General features: G+C 40.0%; 1 protein-coding gene across 16 annotated transcripts in view; it reads left to right on the forward strand.

Moving 5' to 3' along the window:
• KALRN (kalirin RhoGEF kinase) overlaps positions 1 to 17,293 on the forward strand; it is a 494,138-nt gene that overhangs the window by 374,555 nt on the left and 102,290 nt on the right. Inside the window, exon 1 of one of the 16 annotated variants that reach the window (XM_033163027.1) lies at positions 10,500 to 10,758. The exons of the other annotated variants lie outside the window; for them this stretch is intronic. Within the exon in view, the coding sequence (XP_033018918.1) occupies positions 10,711 to 10,758 (48 nt within the window). The 5' untranslated portion in view covers positions 10,500 to 10,710. Of the gene's footprint in view, positions 1 to 10,499; positions 10,759 to 17,293 lie in introns of those variants that run through there. 16 annotated transcript variants of the gene reach the window in all.

Below are 17,293 nucleotides of genomic sequence, written 5' to 3' on the forward strand. Positions count from 1 at the left end.
GATTAAAAATTAAGTGTTATATCTTTTTGGAACTGCTTAAACTACTCTGGGTATAGTAACTGTCTACTAAACACTGTCCATTTACATGCCATTGCTGCATAGAGTTCATATCAGGTCATGCCCAATTTTGTCCCTCAGCTGACAGAGGTCTGTTTGATCCTGTGGAGGATTCCATGAGTGGAAAGGGACAGGAGGCATTTTTTGCAAATTTCCCTTGTGCCACTTTCCATTCTGTTCAAAAACATCCTCTGGAGCAGATTTGAGGGGCACAGAAAATATTACCCCCTCCCTCGGGAGGTTGAACAGTCTCCCTCAGGAGGTTGTAGACTCTCCTTCCTTGGAGGTTTTTAAGCAGAGGTTGGATGGCCACCTGTAAGGGTGCTTTAGCTGAGATTCCTGCATTGCAGGGGGTTGGAATAGATAACCTTTGGGTCGTTTCCAACTCAAACATTATATGATTCTATGTTTCTGCCTTTCTACTCATAGAAGCTTCAACTGGATCAAATTTCCCTTCTCTCAGCAAAGGGACACCATTGAATACAACACATTCTTTGTGAGTGTGAGCATCCTGGAAAAGTAAAGCAGCCAGGCTGGATTCGCTCCATAAATTGGATCCAGGGTCATTTTTTCTTTCTTTCTTGGCACGTTGGCATTGTGAATTGCACATCATCCTTAAGTAGCTATCACCAAGAATTTATGTGATGTAAATGTAAAAGAGCTGAGTTGCACTCAAATCTGTGGCACCATAACATGGAAAAGACTTTCCTTTCCAAGTAATGTCCATGTGTTACACCTGCTCTGTAATAGCAGGTGGAGCTGGAAGGATGGGCAAGGAGGCAATAGCTGATTAGCAGGGCCAGCCTGATAGCATAAGCAACCCAAGTAGTCACTTGGGGAAGGAATGTTTTTAAGGTTGTAAGTGGATCAGTGTATGATTTGTGATTTGTAGCCCAGAAACTCTTTCAATATTCTGGTGGCCATCAGGGTACTACTTTTGGATTGAGGGAGGCTGTGATTGCTTCCTCAAAATTTTAAGGCACGCATTTCAGATTGTACTGCACAATTGCTTGGAGGCATAGACAGGTGGGGAATGTGAGCTTGTTGGACCCTGGAAATTGGTGGTGTTAGAAGAGGCCCTGTCAAGAATTGATAAATCACATATGAAGAGGGGCTGCCAGGTCCAGGAACACAAACACACTTCAGCAAGAACAGCACAATGCTTTAGTGTGGTGTCCAAGGTGCAAAACCTGGTAAGGAGTCATTTTGTCAGGTTGAATAGTCTCTATCTTTTCTCTCTGTGACATAGTGGAATGCTTCAAGATGATTGGATTCTGTTTTCACTGAATGCATTGTTCAGATTTGGATATTCAGTTGCCATATTAATTTGATTGGGAACAGAAATGCATCTGCTTGGTATTGTTCCCTGATCTTTCAGCGGTGACATATATATATATATAGAGAGAGAGAGAGCGTCCCAAGGCATACTATGCAGAATGCAGACTTATTTTTCATTGTATCTGAAGAAGTGTGCATGCACACAAAAGCTAATACCCAGAACAAACTTAGTTGGTCTCTAAAGTGCTACTGGACAATTTTTTATTTTTTATTTTTATTTCGACTGCATCAGACCAACACGGCTACCTACCTGAATCTAGAATCATGCAGAAACAATTACTGAGCTGTAGATTGCTGATTGCTATTAAGTTTTAAAATAACACTGTTTGGTTCGGGTACAAAAGCAGTAAAGGTATAAGAATTTCCTAAACTGCCTGAAGAGTATTGTCTGTGGTACATTTGGGACAATGTTATGGTACATGCCATAGAATCATAGAAGTGTAGAGTTGGAAGGGTCATCTAGTCCAAACCCCTGCAATGCAGGAATCTCAACTAAAGCATTGATGGCCATCCAACCTCTGCTTAGAAACCTCCAATGAAGGAGAGTCCATCCAAGGGAGTCTGTTCCACAGTCGAACATATGTCCTTTCCACAAGCAGGGTAAACATCATAAGCAGCATTGTTGGCAGAGCAAACCTGTGAAACAGGAGTAAATCTTAAATGAATAACTTTTATAGGAGTCCTAAGATATACAAATTATGTTTGCATTAAAGGCATATTCCGGTCTTATTGGTTTAATTTCCTTCCAATAAAGTGGCAGTCATATGATCCTTCACAGATGTCTAAAAGGTCAGTAGGGCTGGGCAAATACACTGTTCCAAACACATTGTTCAGAAGCAGCACAAAAGTTAGCTATGCTTCTTCCTTTCATTTTCTTTTCTTGGGACCAATTTTGCATGTGGTTTGCTTAAGCGATTAGAGATCAAACTCTTGTTTGTTATAATGGTTGTACAATTGCTTAACTTTCTTGACAGTCTGAATCTCTGAATTTCAAAAAAATTGTAAAGAATGGCATATTACAATTAAGCACATGATAAAAGCCCTTGAGAAACCACAATAATCTTGCTCGCAGTAAAAGTGACCTTAAAGCAGGGGAACCAAGTCCGTTGGCAATGCACTTTGAAGTCTGCAATACTTTGCCTGAAGGATCTTTTTATTTTTCATTTCAAAATTTGGAAACTGTGGAGGAATTTAGACTGTACACATTATCCTGACTATTGCAAACCCTAGCAGCTGGCAGCAGTTGCTAGTAAATGGTATATAGTTTCCCAGTTTCCAGCTTTCTGTGGTGTACAACAGATCTACTCACTTATTGACCACTCTGGCCACCAACACCCCCATCCTCAAAGAAGATTATGCATTTTGTGAGAAATTAAGGCAAATTTCCTATGGCAACACATCTGCAGTGCCTCTCCAGCTGTTCTCATCCCTGCAAAACTGAAGCAAAGGCCATTCAGTGATTTCCCATCCTGTGCGTATGTCACACATTGCTTTCTCAGGGAGGACTAAATAGTGTCACATGAAGTGATGCAGGTTTTTTGAAACATCCAAAGGCTGCATGTTACAGGTGGAAAAAATGATTTCTAACCGGTCACATTTATATATTCCTGTAGGCTGTGAACAATAAGAAAAAAATATCCAGGCTGTATTAATGCCACCAGAAATAGTACTTGAACAGTTCAACACATAGGGTTAATATGGTGGCAGAATTTATTTGTCTCTTACCTTCCGTCTGCCTGCTCTTCTTCTGCCTGTGTTCATTTTGCTTGGCTCAATATGCAGCTTGCTTGCTTGCTTGCTTGGTTACTTACTTACTTACTTACTTACTTACTTACTTACTTACTTACTTTGTGCCTTAGTTATGCAACTCCTAAAATTCATCAAGTATCACCTATCACAGTCAGGAGCCTGGAGCCCATGAGGCTCTCATTTGAAGTCCATGCTTGTGTTATATTTTCATATTGTAATGTGTGGTATGCGGACTCCCTTATGTTTGACTTGTATTTTGGTAACTTATTTCAGATTTTCTCCATGATGGGGAGAGGGCAGAATATGATTGGCGCTTTGCCTTTTAGAGTTCTTGTCTGGCTTGTAATAATATTGAGCATGTGTCTTCCTGCGATGCCACCAGGGAGCTGTAGCGGGAGGGTGAGCAAGCAGCTCTGTGTTGCTTGATGTCCTGTTTGTCTTGCATCATTGTAGATCCTGATTGGCTGCTGGAACATGGAGGAGGAGGCGTTGGCAGCTCCAGTGGCATTTAACTATTTTTTAAAGTGAAATATTTCTTTGGTGAGCATAAAGTCTCCCTTTGACAATATGACTCAGAATCCACTTATGATAACCTTCCCATATGGATTATCTGCAGAGGAATAGAAAATGACCTTTTTACCTTTAAATATACTGCTATCAAATATGCTGCCAAGAGTCTTTATATGCTGTATTGATGTATTTCTGTAGCTCCCTCTCCCCAAATAGAAAACTCTTATTATTCTAGTGGTCATAACTGTTTCAAGTGTGAGATTACAGGTAGGTAGCCATGTTGGTCTGCCGTAGTCAAAACAAAATTAAAAAATTCCTTCCAGTAGCACCTTAGAGACCAACTAAGTTTGTTAATGGTATGAGCTTCCGTGTGCATGCACACAAAAGCCCATACTATTAACAAACTTAGTTGGTCTCTAAGGTGCTACTGGAAGGATTTTTTTTATATATTTTGTTTCAAGTGTAAGAATCAAACAACAACAGAACAAAATGCTATGTGGCTAGCGTTTTATATAAAGGCAGTGCTTTTAGGGATTACTCAAGTGTACACAGTACTGGCACCACTCTTTTTTTCTCTTAAAAAGTGTGGCACTTACTGTAATAGCTTTATGGTGAGTACTGGCACCTGTTTTTCTAGAAAAAAGCACTGTATACAGGAATCGGTCTTATCTATCAGACAGTAAAGAGAATGCCACCATAGAGTAGGTGTCCATTCCTGCAACATGTATCCTCATATCTCTCCCCCTGCCCCACCCGACACACACATATGGAAGTGGAGCCAATTCAGTAAGTGGGAATTATGAGAGCAGGCACAGGTTGAGATTCTGAATGCACATCCTCCCCACCCCTCCCTAGCAATAGAGAAACAAAGACTGGACTAAAATGCAATTCTCTGGAGGGAACAGCAGTTTCCCACCAAAGCCCAAGTAAGAGGTGAAAGCAATCAAGTTCTGAGAACACTTCAACAGTGCCCATCAACGTCATTGACCTACCCCAATAAATGCTGACCTCACAGGTACAAATGTGAGACATCCGGTTGTTATTAATTAGGAATTTCAAAAGGTTAGGGTGCATGATTCACAATGAAAATTAATGAAAAATAAACAGTGAAAATTCATCTTATTTACTCATTTGTTGGTTAAAAATATGATGCCCTGCACTTCCAATGCTTTTGCATCACTCATGGTGGCAGATGGTTACCAAGCAGAGCATTTTGTGGGTGGTGTCACTGACGTCTCTTCTGGAGACTTCAAAGCCTGAATTTGTGTACGTATGTAATCAATGGTGACACATACATTATTGCTTTCTTTCCTGGATAATTTCCAGTACTGCTGGGATTATTATTATTATTTTAAAGAGTTGTTCTGTCTTAGATAGGACTCTGAAATAGGTAACTGCCTACATGGAATTGCTGTGGAAGAAATAAACAATTCATCATCATCATCATCATCATCATCATCATCATCATCCCCCTTACATGCACTAGCATGAGATACTCAGCTCTGTAACTAGTGGACTAGCATGTAGTTGCTCCTGAATCTTCTGTTCCCATTCCCCTCTCCCCAGTGTAAAAAATAAATAAATCAAAATCCCTTGGTCACTCCATGACACACTTTTGTTAGAGCTACTTAGCCTTCTGCAAAATAGTACGTGCCTCTGCAGGTGTGCATTTGTTGTTGTTGTTTTTAAAAAGTCTGCAAGTTGTTCACTGTGTTTCAGGTGCATTGGAAATAGTGTCCAAAATATATTTTATAAATGGATGGTGATTAAAATGGAAAGGTTGACAAAGGGCAGGAAATAGAGGGAATAGTGTCTGTTTCTTCCCACAGAGCTGTTTCCCCTGCTAAGGTAGGGCAGCAAGATCACCATATTGGTTCTGCAGATTAACTCAGTTACAGCATAAGAGACCCAGCCAGGGTGGGAGGAATGCCATAATGAGAACCCACAGCAAAATGTTGCTTGGATTAAAAATCTTAGTGTCCTATACAATACCTCACTTTTGATTCTCCCTTCCCTTTCCCTACCTGTCACCCTGTTTCTAACTTCCTCTTCTTCAATCCCTACTGTGTCCTTCATTTTATACTTCTCTCCTTTCTCCCCTTTGTGTTCCACTGTTTATGCTGCCATTTCCCCTCCCTCCACCTCTGCTCCAGTCCATTCTCTCTCACTTCATCACTCTGTTCTCCTCTGCCCCCAGCCCCACCCTCACCATCTCTTGTTCTTGGTCCTTTTCATCCTACCTTCTCCTTACTCCTCTTTGCTGCCCCTGCTCTCACTCAACTCCTCTGTTGCCTTCTCTCACTCATTCTGTCATAAATTGTCTTTCACCACCTCCTACCTCCTGCTTTCTCCTTATTGTCCCCTCCTCGCTGTCATCCTTTGGATGTCTTCTTTTCTCCACTCAGTTGCTCCTTCTGCTTCTTGCTTCTGTTTTCCTCCTTCTGTCAGCAGCCTGTGTGATGGTTTTTGAAAGCCTGCCACGCAAACCCTGACCCATACAGATTGTGAGGCAGCCAAAGAGCACAGCAAGATTGACATACACTGCATGCTTGTGCAGTTGCATTCAAAACTGTTGTTTTTTTGTGGGGGGAGAAGTGCCCCATCTGTGTTTCTTTCTCAAACCCCCACCCACCCCCCACGATTTTTTGTGTTTCTATATTCCTCAAGATTCACCAAGCATGCAGGTATCTTTCTCTTTCTCTTTTGTCAACCCATCTTGGCTACAAAGCTTGTTGAGGCTGCCCCCCCATCTCTCACACTCTGTTCTACAGCATTGTTGTGGTGCCCCCTGCAGCATGGTGCCCAGTGCAGGTATCTGATGTGGTGGAGTGGCAATTACCCACCCCCAACGTGCTAGGGACTTGTGCCATGTTGGTCTCTGAAGCATCACACCCGACCTGGGCTGTGATGAAGTCATCGGGCATTGGCAGCCAATGGCTCCTGTCCACAGACTACCATTTCAAGTAGCACTGCCTTAGAGTTCATTTGCACAAAGCTGTTTAGAAGTACTTGAGATAGAAAATGAATGATTCTGCTTAGTAACTCATTGAGATTTTGGGAACTGTGGACTGTAGAAAATATTGCAGTAGGTCGTGTGTGTGTCCCCCCCCCCCTTGCTTAAGGGACAAAAGTTGAGATTACAAATACTTAAAACTTTCTGGGGGGATTTTCAGTGACAGTAACATCCCATTTTATGTGTAGAACAAAATAACTGATCATTTATAAGTTATTTAGCAATAACTTCTAAATGATAAATCTGTTTGAGTAGTTTGGACCCCCCCCCCACAAGATATAAATATGATCCGGTTCAGCATCACATGTTGAAATTAATCAAGTATTCCTCAGTTTTGTGAAGCATCCTGCTATTTTGGTTTTGACCGATTTGTGGATAACTGTAAACCACGGGTTGGCAACTCAACTCCAGATCATCAGAGTTTCTTCCTTTCTTCCTGTTTGTTTCCTCCTTGCTTTTCTCTCTTTCTGTGTAGTTTTAGAACAATTGAAAGTGATAGTATTTTATTTGATAAAAATAACTTGATTTTTTTAATTTAAAACTCCTGGTTGTTTGGCTTAGAGTAAATAAGTTTTCCTCCAGTCATCTAGTTGGTAGACTACTGTCCTGTGTGTTTGTAGCATACTAAAGTCAGAACAGAAATACTTCCTCTTGCTTTCCAAAAAAAAAGCTGCATTGCAGTGTCCTCTGTGCACCTATTTGAAAGTCACCCTATCAAACTAAATGAGGCTTACTTTTCAGTAAACCTGGATGAGATTGTGAATTCTAACATGAGATGCACATTGTGAAAATTGAAATAGGGTGGTCTCTTTCCATTTAGTTATGAGAACACATAATCATCCATAAGAAAATGGCTTAAATATACTTCAAATCCTTAAACTATTAAGTTGCAGTAGCAGGAACTTATTGGCTTATAGTTGGGAATGTGGTGAGTAAGAAAGAACTCTGCCATTGCATTTATAAAAGCAAACCTTCCAAAGCATGTGCTTGCAGTGTAAATTTTGATTACCCCATCTGCTTCTGAGCAGAGTTTAACCAGCAATTCCCATAATGCAACAATTATTACTTCCCCCTCCCTTTCTGGGTCACCTACGTAAAACTGTCCATGTGATTCCCCACCCCCACCCCAGCAGGCTCTTGAATTGACTGGTGCATAAAGGGGTTGATCGTCAAAGTGGTTGCCTGGGTGGAAAGACACACACACAAATGAATCAAGAGCACAAAGATTTCATGTTTGCTTCCCACACTCAAGACTTTGAGAAATATTCAGTTTTCTGTTGCCACCTTTGGGGTTCTGCACTGAAGGTGGGCGTTTTCAAATAGCAATAATTTGTGCTTCTATGGCCTTTTGCATCTTCACCCAGGGAGCACTGCATATGTGAATCACAAGCAAGCTTTTCTTTTTCCTCCCCTCCTCCTTTCTATCCTTTAAAATATCTGAGCTATGCCCGATAGTTGTGGAGGTGGGGAGGGAATAAGGAAGCATGCTGAGTCCTCTTCTGCTACTTGCTACTATCTTTCATCCAGTACAATGTCATCATAAGGTCAAGAGTGACAGCAAGAGGCTACCCTGTAGTAGGTTGCATGCTGTCAGTGCCATGCAGAATCAATAGAGTAAGGGAGAGGCCAGGTGATGGAGAAGTTCACTCAGCAGAAGCAGGGCTAATAAGGGGCAAAAGGTGCTATGGCAATGGAGAACAGATGGATGAGATGAGGGGAAGCTGAATTGGATATTTAAATGTTACTTCCCTTCTGTTCTACCTTCCAGCCTCAGCAATGCTCATATACTCTGTCCAACTGTTGACCAGTTTTTAGAGTCTGTATCTGACACTGGGAATTCAAGATATGATTAGCAACTAGTCTACTAGGAGTGGAGTTGCACTGCTGGCGCCATCTTATTCATTGGGCACATTATTGGCCCTATGATGAACATCTACACATTGTTTTTGTATTGCAAACTGCACTGTGATCTTTGGATGATGAGCGGTAGAATGAATGAATGAATGAATGAATGAATGAATGAATGAATGGTGAATGGTGAATGTTGTGGATGCCTGCAGTGAAGAAGCCTATGGCTGAGCAACTGCTTGCATTCAGACTTCCACAAAATTTGTAAAACTTTTTAGGAAGGCTTGGTACAAAGAGTTAGTTATAATGTGAGAGATTGCATGGATTTGCCTGCCCCCGCGCCCCCAACACCTCTGAATTGATTTTCAAGAGAGGATTCATTCTGTTTGCACCTTAAAGTTGTGACACTGTTGTCATAGCACCCTCTTCTGCCAGACACTTGTGTTGGGTTGCAAATAATCCACTATCACCTGTCCATTTTTAGATTCAAGTAATTAAGGCCCCTGGCCACTAAATATGTGTGCCTTTTATAGGAGAATGTATCTTGGAACAATTTCAGAAATACACCATAATCATGCTTGGTTTAGTTTTTGCGTGCGTTCAATATTTTGTGTTATTTTATAGGCAAGATTAATGTGTGGTGTATATGTAAATGGGTAAAGGAATCCTATCTTTTCAAGATGCAGGAGTTGCTGAAAGATCTTCAGGTCACTTCCAACCCTGTGATTATGCATGGCTTTAATCAAATTAATAAGACATTTATGTTTGACTAGTACAAATCATATGGTGTGCATTATTAGTGCTCTTCCACATCATCCAAAAGAGACGTTCGAAAGCTTGCCAGAGGACATCCTTCCCAAACATACTTCTCAACACACCCACAATTTATTATAACCAGGTCAGTTTTAAAAGCAAAAACAACTTTCATATTTAATGTTGAATTAGGGGATAAAGGGTGTGTTTTGAGAATACAGTAAAGGTAAAGGTAAAGGACCCCTGACAGTTAAGTGCAGTCGCAAACGACTCTGGGGTTGCAGCGCTCATCTCACTTTACTGGCCAAGGGAGCCAACGTTTGTCTGCAGACAGTTTTTCCAGGTCATGTGGCCAGCATGACTAAGCCACTTCTGGCCAAACCAAAGCAGCGCACAGAAATGCTGTTTACCTTCCCACTGGAGCGGTAGCTATTTATCTACTTGCATATTGACATGCTTTCAAACTGCTAGGTTGGCAGGAGCTGGGACTGAGCAACGGGAGGTCACCCCGTTGCAGGGATTTGAACCGCCGACCTTCCGATCGGCAAGCCCTAGGCTCAGTGGTTTAGATCACAGCACCACCCGCGTCCCCTGTTTTGAGAATAGCTAACTCTTAATATAGAGACAGTGAAATCTGAATTTCTGTTTTGAATTTGGGACTGCATTTTGACAAAACACCCTTGGAAACACTGTTTTATGTAAGAGCTTCACACTGTAATCACTGAAAGATGCTCAAGACACAACTCTTATAGGCATCTGGTTCATTCTGAGCAAAGCTCTCTTATTTATGATTAGCTGCTTCTCAAGCACACAGTTGATATACACCTTCATTCTTGTAACCTTAAGCTATGGTTTAGCATTGCATTTAAACACAACCATAGAATAGACTGAAGACAGCCAAACAGCTTTTTAAAAGCATAATATTGAAATAGAGGCGTTGAATGTCCTTAGCCAGCTAATCAGATTGTCAGCCAATCAGTGCCTTGTAGTTTAGGCAGTGTGAAAAAACCATTTTACAATCAATACCTTCATAAAATGTCTTCGTAGTGCAAACACCATAGCTTTCAGCTAAACCTCATGTTAGTGAACTATTTGCTATTGCAAAGACATTGCATAAGCAATTATCTGTAAATCACAAGATGCTTCTGATGTACATGTGATCTCGCTGTAGGCAGAATGGCTGAATCTTCCAAAGCATAAGGGAAGCCCAGTTACTGACATAAAAGTTGGCAGCCCATGCAAGTTGCAGAGGTGGTACAAAGTCTCTGTTCAGAATGACTGTGTGGTGCTAAATTGCAGGAAATAAACCATGTTGCAAACCTATAAAGCTGCACTGGAAAGTCAGACAGGCAAGGGGAGGGGAAAAGAGAGAGAGAGACAGACAGAAACATTTTCAGTTTTGCCTTCAACCGCAAAGAGGCTGCAGCCAGCAAAGGAGCAGAATGTTAAAGTGGATGAGTTCGAGGCAATCAAAACAGATCAAGAAGAGAGTGAGTATGACCTGAACCCCTCCCTTTCCTCTTACATCACATTAGGTCAAGGGGATAATAATAGTATAATCATGATCAGCTAGTAAAATGAACTATTCAAACCCAAGTCCGTAAAGGTACAAACAGTGTTCCGATTCAATTTCTAATTAGGAGAAAGAGTGTTCTCCCCTTTTGAAGAAGCCAGATTTTATTTTGCTGCTTGAATGAACAATTTAGGATGTAAATGTGTTGTTTTTGAATGGAGTAAGAATTTGTAGAGTGGGATTGGTATTTGTGTAAATATAGTGGACAATCATTTGTGTAAATGCAGAAAAACAGCTCCATGTTATAGGGACATGGTCACTAACCCGGTTACCATTCATTCAAGATTTCTAGCAAATATGAAGAACTTGAAAAGATCAGAATAGACTTGTAGCAGAATAAACTTGCAAGCATTTTAAGTACCGGTAGGTGTAAAATTGAAATGGAAAGTGTAAATAATGTGTTTGTTACAGCTTATTAGAGGCTACCTAAGTGTTTAAGCAAGGACCTGAAAAATAATTATCCATTCCTCTAGAATAAGCAGTTCCAGTCCACAGATTCTTTTTTTAAATATACAGTACTCATTTGCTGTCAAAGAGCGTATCAAGGAAGTGCTTCTTCAGGCCACCCATAAAAGGTGAAGGTGGGTGTGGTGAAATGTTGCAGACATTCCCTCTGCTGCTGAGCAAACTGCCCTAAATGGGAGCACTTGTGGAAAGTTAACTAAAGGAGGAACGGTGTATGATCTTGCAGTTAAAGGCTTCTTTTTTGTATTTTTTGTACTTTTTTATATTCGACACTCTTGTTGTTTTAAGTGCCCATTTAATACTGTATATGTCTTTCATGCTGTCCCTAAACATTGGTGACATGGAAATGAGTACATTGTACTGATATCAATGACAATTATCTAATGGTTTAAGAGTAGGGGGAAACATAGCTAATGTTGATTCCCAGCTAGCTCTGTCAATTTCGAACTAGCTATGTGCATATGCCTGTTTTGGGTGAGGTTCATGTTTACAGTGGCATTTTACAAGCCAAACCCTGATAACAGTAGTGCATGCACGTGAACAACCTGGCCCAGGGTGCCTATTTACTAGAAGCCAGTGTGTGTACCCTTTTCCCCTCAACAGCTCCACACTGACACTGTGGGGTTTTTTATTGCTTGCTCTTTCATTCATAGAACCTGTGGGTGCATTCAGACATGAGGATTACTGTGTTAGTTTTCCTGGTTATAATGCTAGCACTTCTGTCCCAGTTTCTAACATTCAGCACGTCCACATGACACTAAATTCCATTCATAGCAGAAGGTGTGGTGTGACACAACAGCTCACATTATCCAACATGTTTCCATCCCCCATCTTTTATGTGCGTGTGAGCTTCTATTTCCCCATGCTCCCCCCATGAAATTTTATGCTGGAACACCATCCCAAATCTTATCTCACAATTTTCCAGGTTAATTGGTTAGCCAACTGATTTTTCTCTGGAAGCCATTAACATGAAAGTGTTAGCATTAAACTTCCACTAGAGTCCACTAGATTTACAGAAAGGGCTTTTATATTGTGTGAAAGTTTGAAAATTATCAGGTAAGGAAACATTGGGGAAACAGAGTAAAGTGCTGTCTGAACACACCCTACCTTACCTCTAGCCCGTTAAATAATATTTAGGATTTGGCCACTGCTTATTTAAGGCTGTTGCACAAGAATAAAATATTATTTTGGAAATATATATTTAACCTACTTTCCTCTTTCATTTTCTTCATTTTGACGCTTGCTTATAAAGTCCTTAAGGCAAGCAAGGCACATAATAAATAACTTCAGGCATATATCCGCTGGATAAGGAATGAGTAACTCTGGCAAATCATTTACATCTGCTAAAACAGGGATGTTATTGATAGGAAGTGACAGGTGAAAACACCAGGAAAGGTAACCTACAATACAGTATATATTATTTGCATGCTCTACACTACAAATTTGATCAAAGTGCTAACAATATTAACATTGTAGTGACACACTGTTGCATTAATCTTTTATCAAACAATTTAATAATTCTGTAACAGCTACTGTAACAGTAACAGATACCGTTATTAAACATTTCAGCAAATCTCTCTTAAGACGCTAAATAGAAGCTATTGTTTATTTGAAGATTCAAGGTTATACCGAGAATATTATCGCAGGCCATGCAACTTTGTGTGAAAGCTTGGCTGATGAAAAGAATGGTTCAGATAATGCATTGAACCAGTTTTTAACAAAGGTTTTACTGAGTGATCCCTTCTGGGGTTTTGGTTTTGGAACCTCTCTACTGTTTGAAACATTTACAAGGTTTCTAGATGGGTGAGAAAACAAGCTGTGGGTCTAGCTTTAATTAAAGATTATTTCATTGAAGAGTGACTCAGTGATCTCTTAGGGGAGGCTGTGAGGTGTGGAGCTAGGGAAAAGGAGAAGAAAGAAGAGGCAACTAGGCTAACAAGCTATTCTAATTGTACATTCTAATTGAACATTCGTATAAGTTTGGTAGGATTCATTAGCTCTTGCTTCAGGTCAGATACGTTCGCTGCTTTGTTTGCTTCAGAGACACCGTGACTCCGAGGAGGTTTTCATATCAAAAGGCCACACAGAATCTAATAATAACTTATATGGCAAGAAGTGGCAGTGCATCCAGGATTCTGCCTTCAGATCCCAGGGAGATGGACAATATTCGCATGACTTTGGTGTTTTATTTCCCTCCTGTCTGTAAAATGCATGTTCTTGTTATGATCGTTTTAGAAATAACGGATGTGATCATTTCATTGTTACTAGCGCCTCAGTAAGAGCAAATATAGCATAGTGGTTATGGTACTAAAATGAAAGTACTAGAAAGTATCTACCTTCAATTCTTATCTCTGTTAATGAGCTCACTAGGTAGCATTAGTCTGTAAGCATACATACACCTACCTTCAAAGAAATCTCATTGAACTCAGTGGAGCTTATTCCTCAGAAGACATATATGCTATCATTCCTCTAGTACTATGGAAATAAATACTTAAAGATTATAGGTTTTATTATCCATTATCGTGACGTATTAGAATCAAAATAGCCTCAACAATTAAAAGGTCTGCCCTTAAAACTAGCAGCCCTAATATTACCTAATATTAATTATGATAGCTATAGAGAAAAGGCATGTATATTTTACATATTACAAATAAAATATTTCCCCATGGGGGGGAGAGATTTGTGGAATTTATTCAGCACAGTGGATCACTGGGGAAGCTTATCAAACAGTATACAATGGGGAAGGCATTTTTTTGTAATATATAAAATATACAAGTTTTTTCTTCTTCCACACACCAACATCTTTTGATACAACCAGAGCATTGGTAAAGTACTAGCGCATAATAGTCCAAACTCTTTGAGTCTAAGGAAGATTATTTCCTATGCGAAGCACCCTCTAAAAAAAGCCCACCCAACCTTCCATTGGGGGAAAAGGGTGTGTGGGGATCACAATCCTGTATTCTGTATTCTGTGGAAACAGAATTCTGAAATTTGATCTAGAAAGGCAAGTTCTTCCATTCTTTCCTAGATGTGGCACAGGGCTTTCTAGCTTGTTTTCCAGTGTCTTATGAACGAGCCATTTATTTTCAGGCAGATTATTAAAGGGAGCCGATCAGTGAGTGAATAATATGTAACTAGGCTATCACCACCCCCTAAGCAAGCACATGATATTCGCTGTCCTAAGCTTTAAAGCATACAGCTTGGACAGATAGTAGATCCTGGAATGCAATCCATTCTCAAATTTTACTTTTATGCTTATCATTCTTCTATATATTACTGGCTTTTTCACATACTCCCCCATGAGTTACTATGACGACTGCTAGAACATAAAATAACAGCTTTCAGACAATATGGGCACTGCCTTACAAAGTGTTTCTGGCTCATAGGAGCTGAAGTGATTGAAGTGCTAAATTATTCATTGTTGTTCAAAGAGATTACCCACAGATTAATGAACTTTGAAAATTCTGGACTAGAATAGATGCCACAGAGAAGCACGGAATTTTTCCCCAAAAATGGTGGTAATCAAATAAAAATGTGTGCAGTAGATGTATTTGCTGTGCTAGTGATGTTGCTACGTGCTGAGTCTGGAGGTGTTGATGTAGAAACCCACTGTAATAGCCGTGTGTGTGTGTGTTCAGTACATGTGTTCGTGTGTTTATATATTTTTATATAAAGTGTGCTTACATGTGTACAGTGGAAAGCAATGAAGTGTGTAAAAGATTTCTTAATTATGCTCATTTTCAAGATAATTAAACTGACAAATCTCTCCTTGATTCAGAGATGTTTTCTTGGACATATTGTTGAGGGGACATTCTCTGCTGAGGTTTGCTCTTCATGATAATTTTGACACAGAAGTGTGTTTGTCAAGATAAGGAGATGCAGACAAAACTCTTCTTTACAAGTTCGGGCACTATCCGTCATGTTGTTTTATGAGTATACTGCAAGTTGTGAGTAGAGCGTGGAGAGACCAGACATACGAACAAGTTGTCCAAATAGTTCCAGAGTTATAGAAGTCACTCCAAGCAATTGAACACACTTCAATACAGGTTTGATTATTGATGCTATCCTTAGTTCTGGTGCTGTATAATTATTTGGAGACGATAATGTGCATATGGTGATTTAAAGAGAGGTGTATTATTTAGTGACCATCAGAAGAAATCTGCACTGGTCATGGGGTCAGCAGGGATATTGCTTCCTCATCAATCAACCATAATAGACAACTGAGAAAGTATATCTATTAATGTGTTATATCTTGTACAAAGCTGCCTTAGATGCAATATATAATCAACTTCCTGTTACCAAATTAGAAGCAACATGTATAGAAGGGGGGGACACATGATTTATTAAAAGTATGATGTGCTGGAAACCAGATGCAGAGCATTAAGGATATGTATGTGCCTGTGCTGCCTGTTGGAAATCTGGTTCCAATTGACCTACCCAGCCATACAACAAATGATTTGTATTGACTTTCATCATCAGAATAAAAAATGACATGTATTTACTAATAATAGAAGTTGCCAAGTCTTACCTTCTATCGTTGGTTGCTAGTGAAGTAAAGTTACTGCTGTTTATTTTGAGGAGGAAAGCCTTTGGTTGTTCCTGAATTATTTTGCTGGCCTAATCACTCATTTATATTTTGTGACAGAGTGGGTTTTTTTTTTTTTAGTCTTAGAAATTCAAAGAATAATAATTGAATTACAGTAGTTGTATGTAGTTGAATGCTTGACTGATTCACAACAGCATTGTGTAGAAGTTTAGAAGAATATTCTAAATAGACATACAGTGGTACCTTGGTTCTCAAACGCCTTGGTACTCAAACAACTTGGAACCCAAACACTAAAACCCAGAAGTAAGTGTTCCAGTTTGCGAACTTTTTTGGAAGCCAAATGTACTCCGTTTTGAGTGCCACGCTTCCTTTTTGAGTGCCACACTTCCATTTTGAGTGTTACACTGAGGTCTGCCTGTTTTTGCTTTTTATTTTGCATTTTTGTTTTTGCGGCTCTTTTTCTTTTTGTTTTTGTGACTGTGTGGAACCCAGTTCAGCTACTGATTGATTGATTGTGTGACTACAGTACATTGTTTATTGCTTTCATTTTATGGATCAATGGTCTCGTTAGATAGTAAAATTCATGTTAAATTGCTGTTTTATGGGTTGTTTTTAAAAGTCTGGAAAGGATTAATCCATTTTGCATTACTTTCTATGGGAAAGTGCACCTTGGTTTTCAAACGGACTTCTGGAATGGATAAAGTTTGAGAACCAGGGTACCACTGTACTAAAACGCAGAGCTCTTTTACTATATATGGGATCAAGATTCATTCTTTCTGTCCCTTCCCAGCTTCTTGCCCTTGGCCTCATCTTCGTGGAGCCTGCCCCACCCCCAGTAAAAGTATTTCAGAGGGCAGGGCTTCAAAGATCAATGTGGACTTTTTGAACAAGGCCTACACTGATCAGTTCCAGAATGAGGAGCCCTCTCATGGCAAGAGTCGCATCATTGCCAGACACTCCAGTGTGTACTATACTGTTCTACTTAGTGGTGTCTACAGGCTCAGTCCCATTTCCTTAACCTTGAAAGGTTACCTTATGGCATCAAGCTAATAATTGTCTTTAGCATCTGTTCACACACAAAAATAAGAAAAGAAGGGATGTACAATATATGCATTGTCAACTGGGATAACTTTTCTACTCCACCTGCAGACCAGTAATGTGTTAACAGAGCTACAAGTGCTATGGGAATTTCCTCTGCACCCAGAGCCCTGCTTCTAGCATTCTTTTATTAGAGGATTGCAACTGTGATGGGATGGAATATGAAAGCTACTCAGATTCCTGCTGTTCCACTGCAACTTGTCATCCATGACTATAGATTATAAATTACTTTATCTTGAAACACCCTGATACGTATGGAAAGCTGTGTCATTCCATAATCCATGTGAAATCTCTTCCCAATCATGCAAAGTTCAGACATCTGCTAGTTATTATGAGCTCTGTC

This window comes from Lacerta agilis, chromosome 1, assembly GCF_009819535.1.
Source record: "Lacerta agilis isolate rLacAgi1 chromosome 1, rLacAgi1.pri, whole genome shotgun sequence".
Lineage (NCBI taxonomy): Eukaryota > Metazoa > Chordata > Lepidosauria > Squamata > Lacertidae > Lacerta > Lacerta agilis.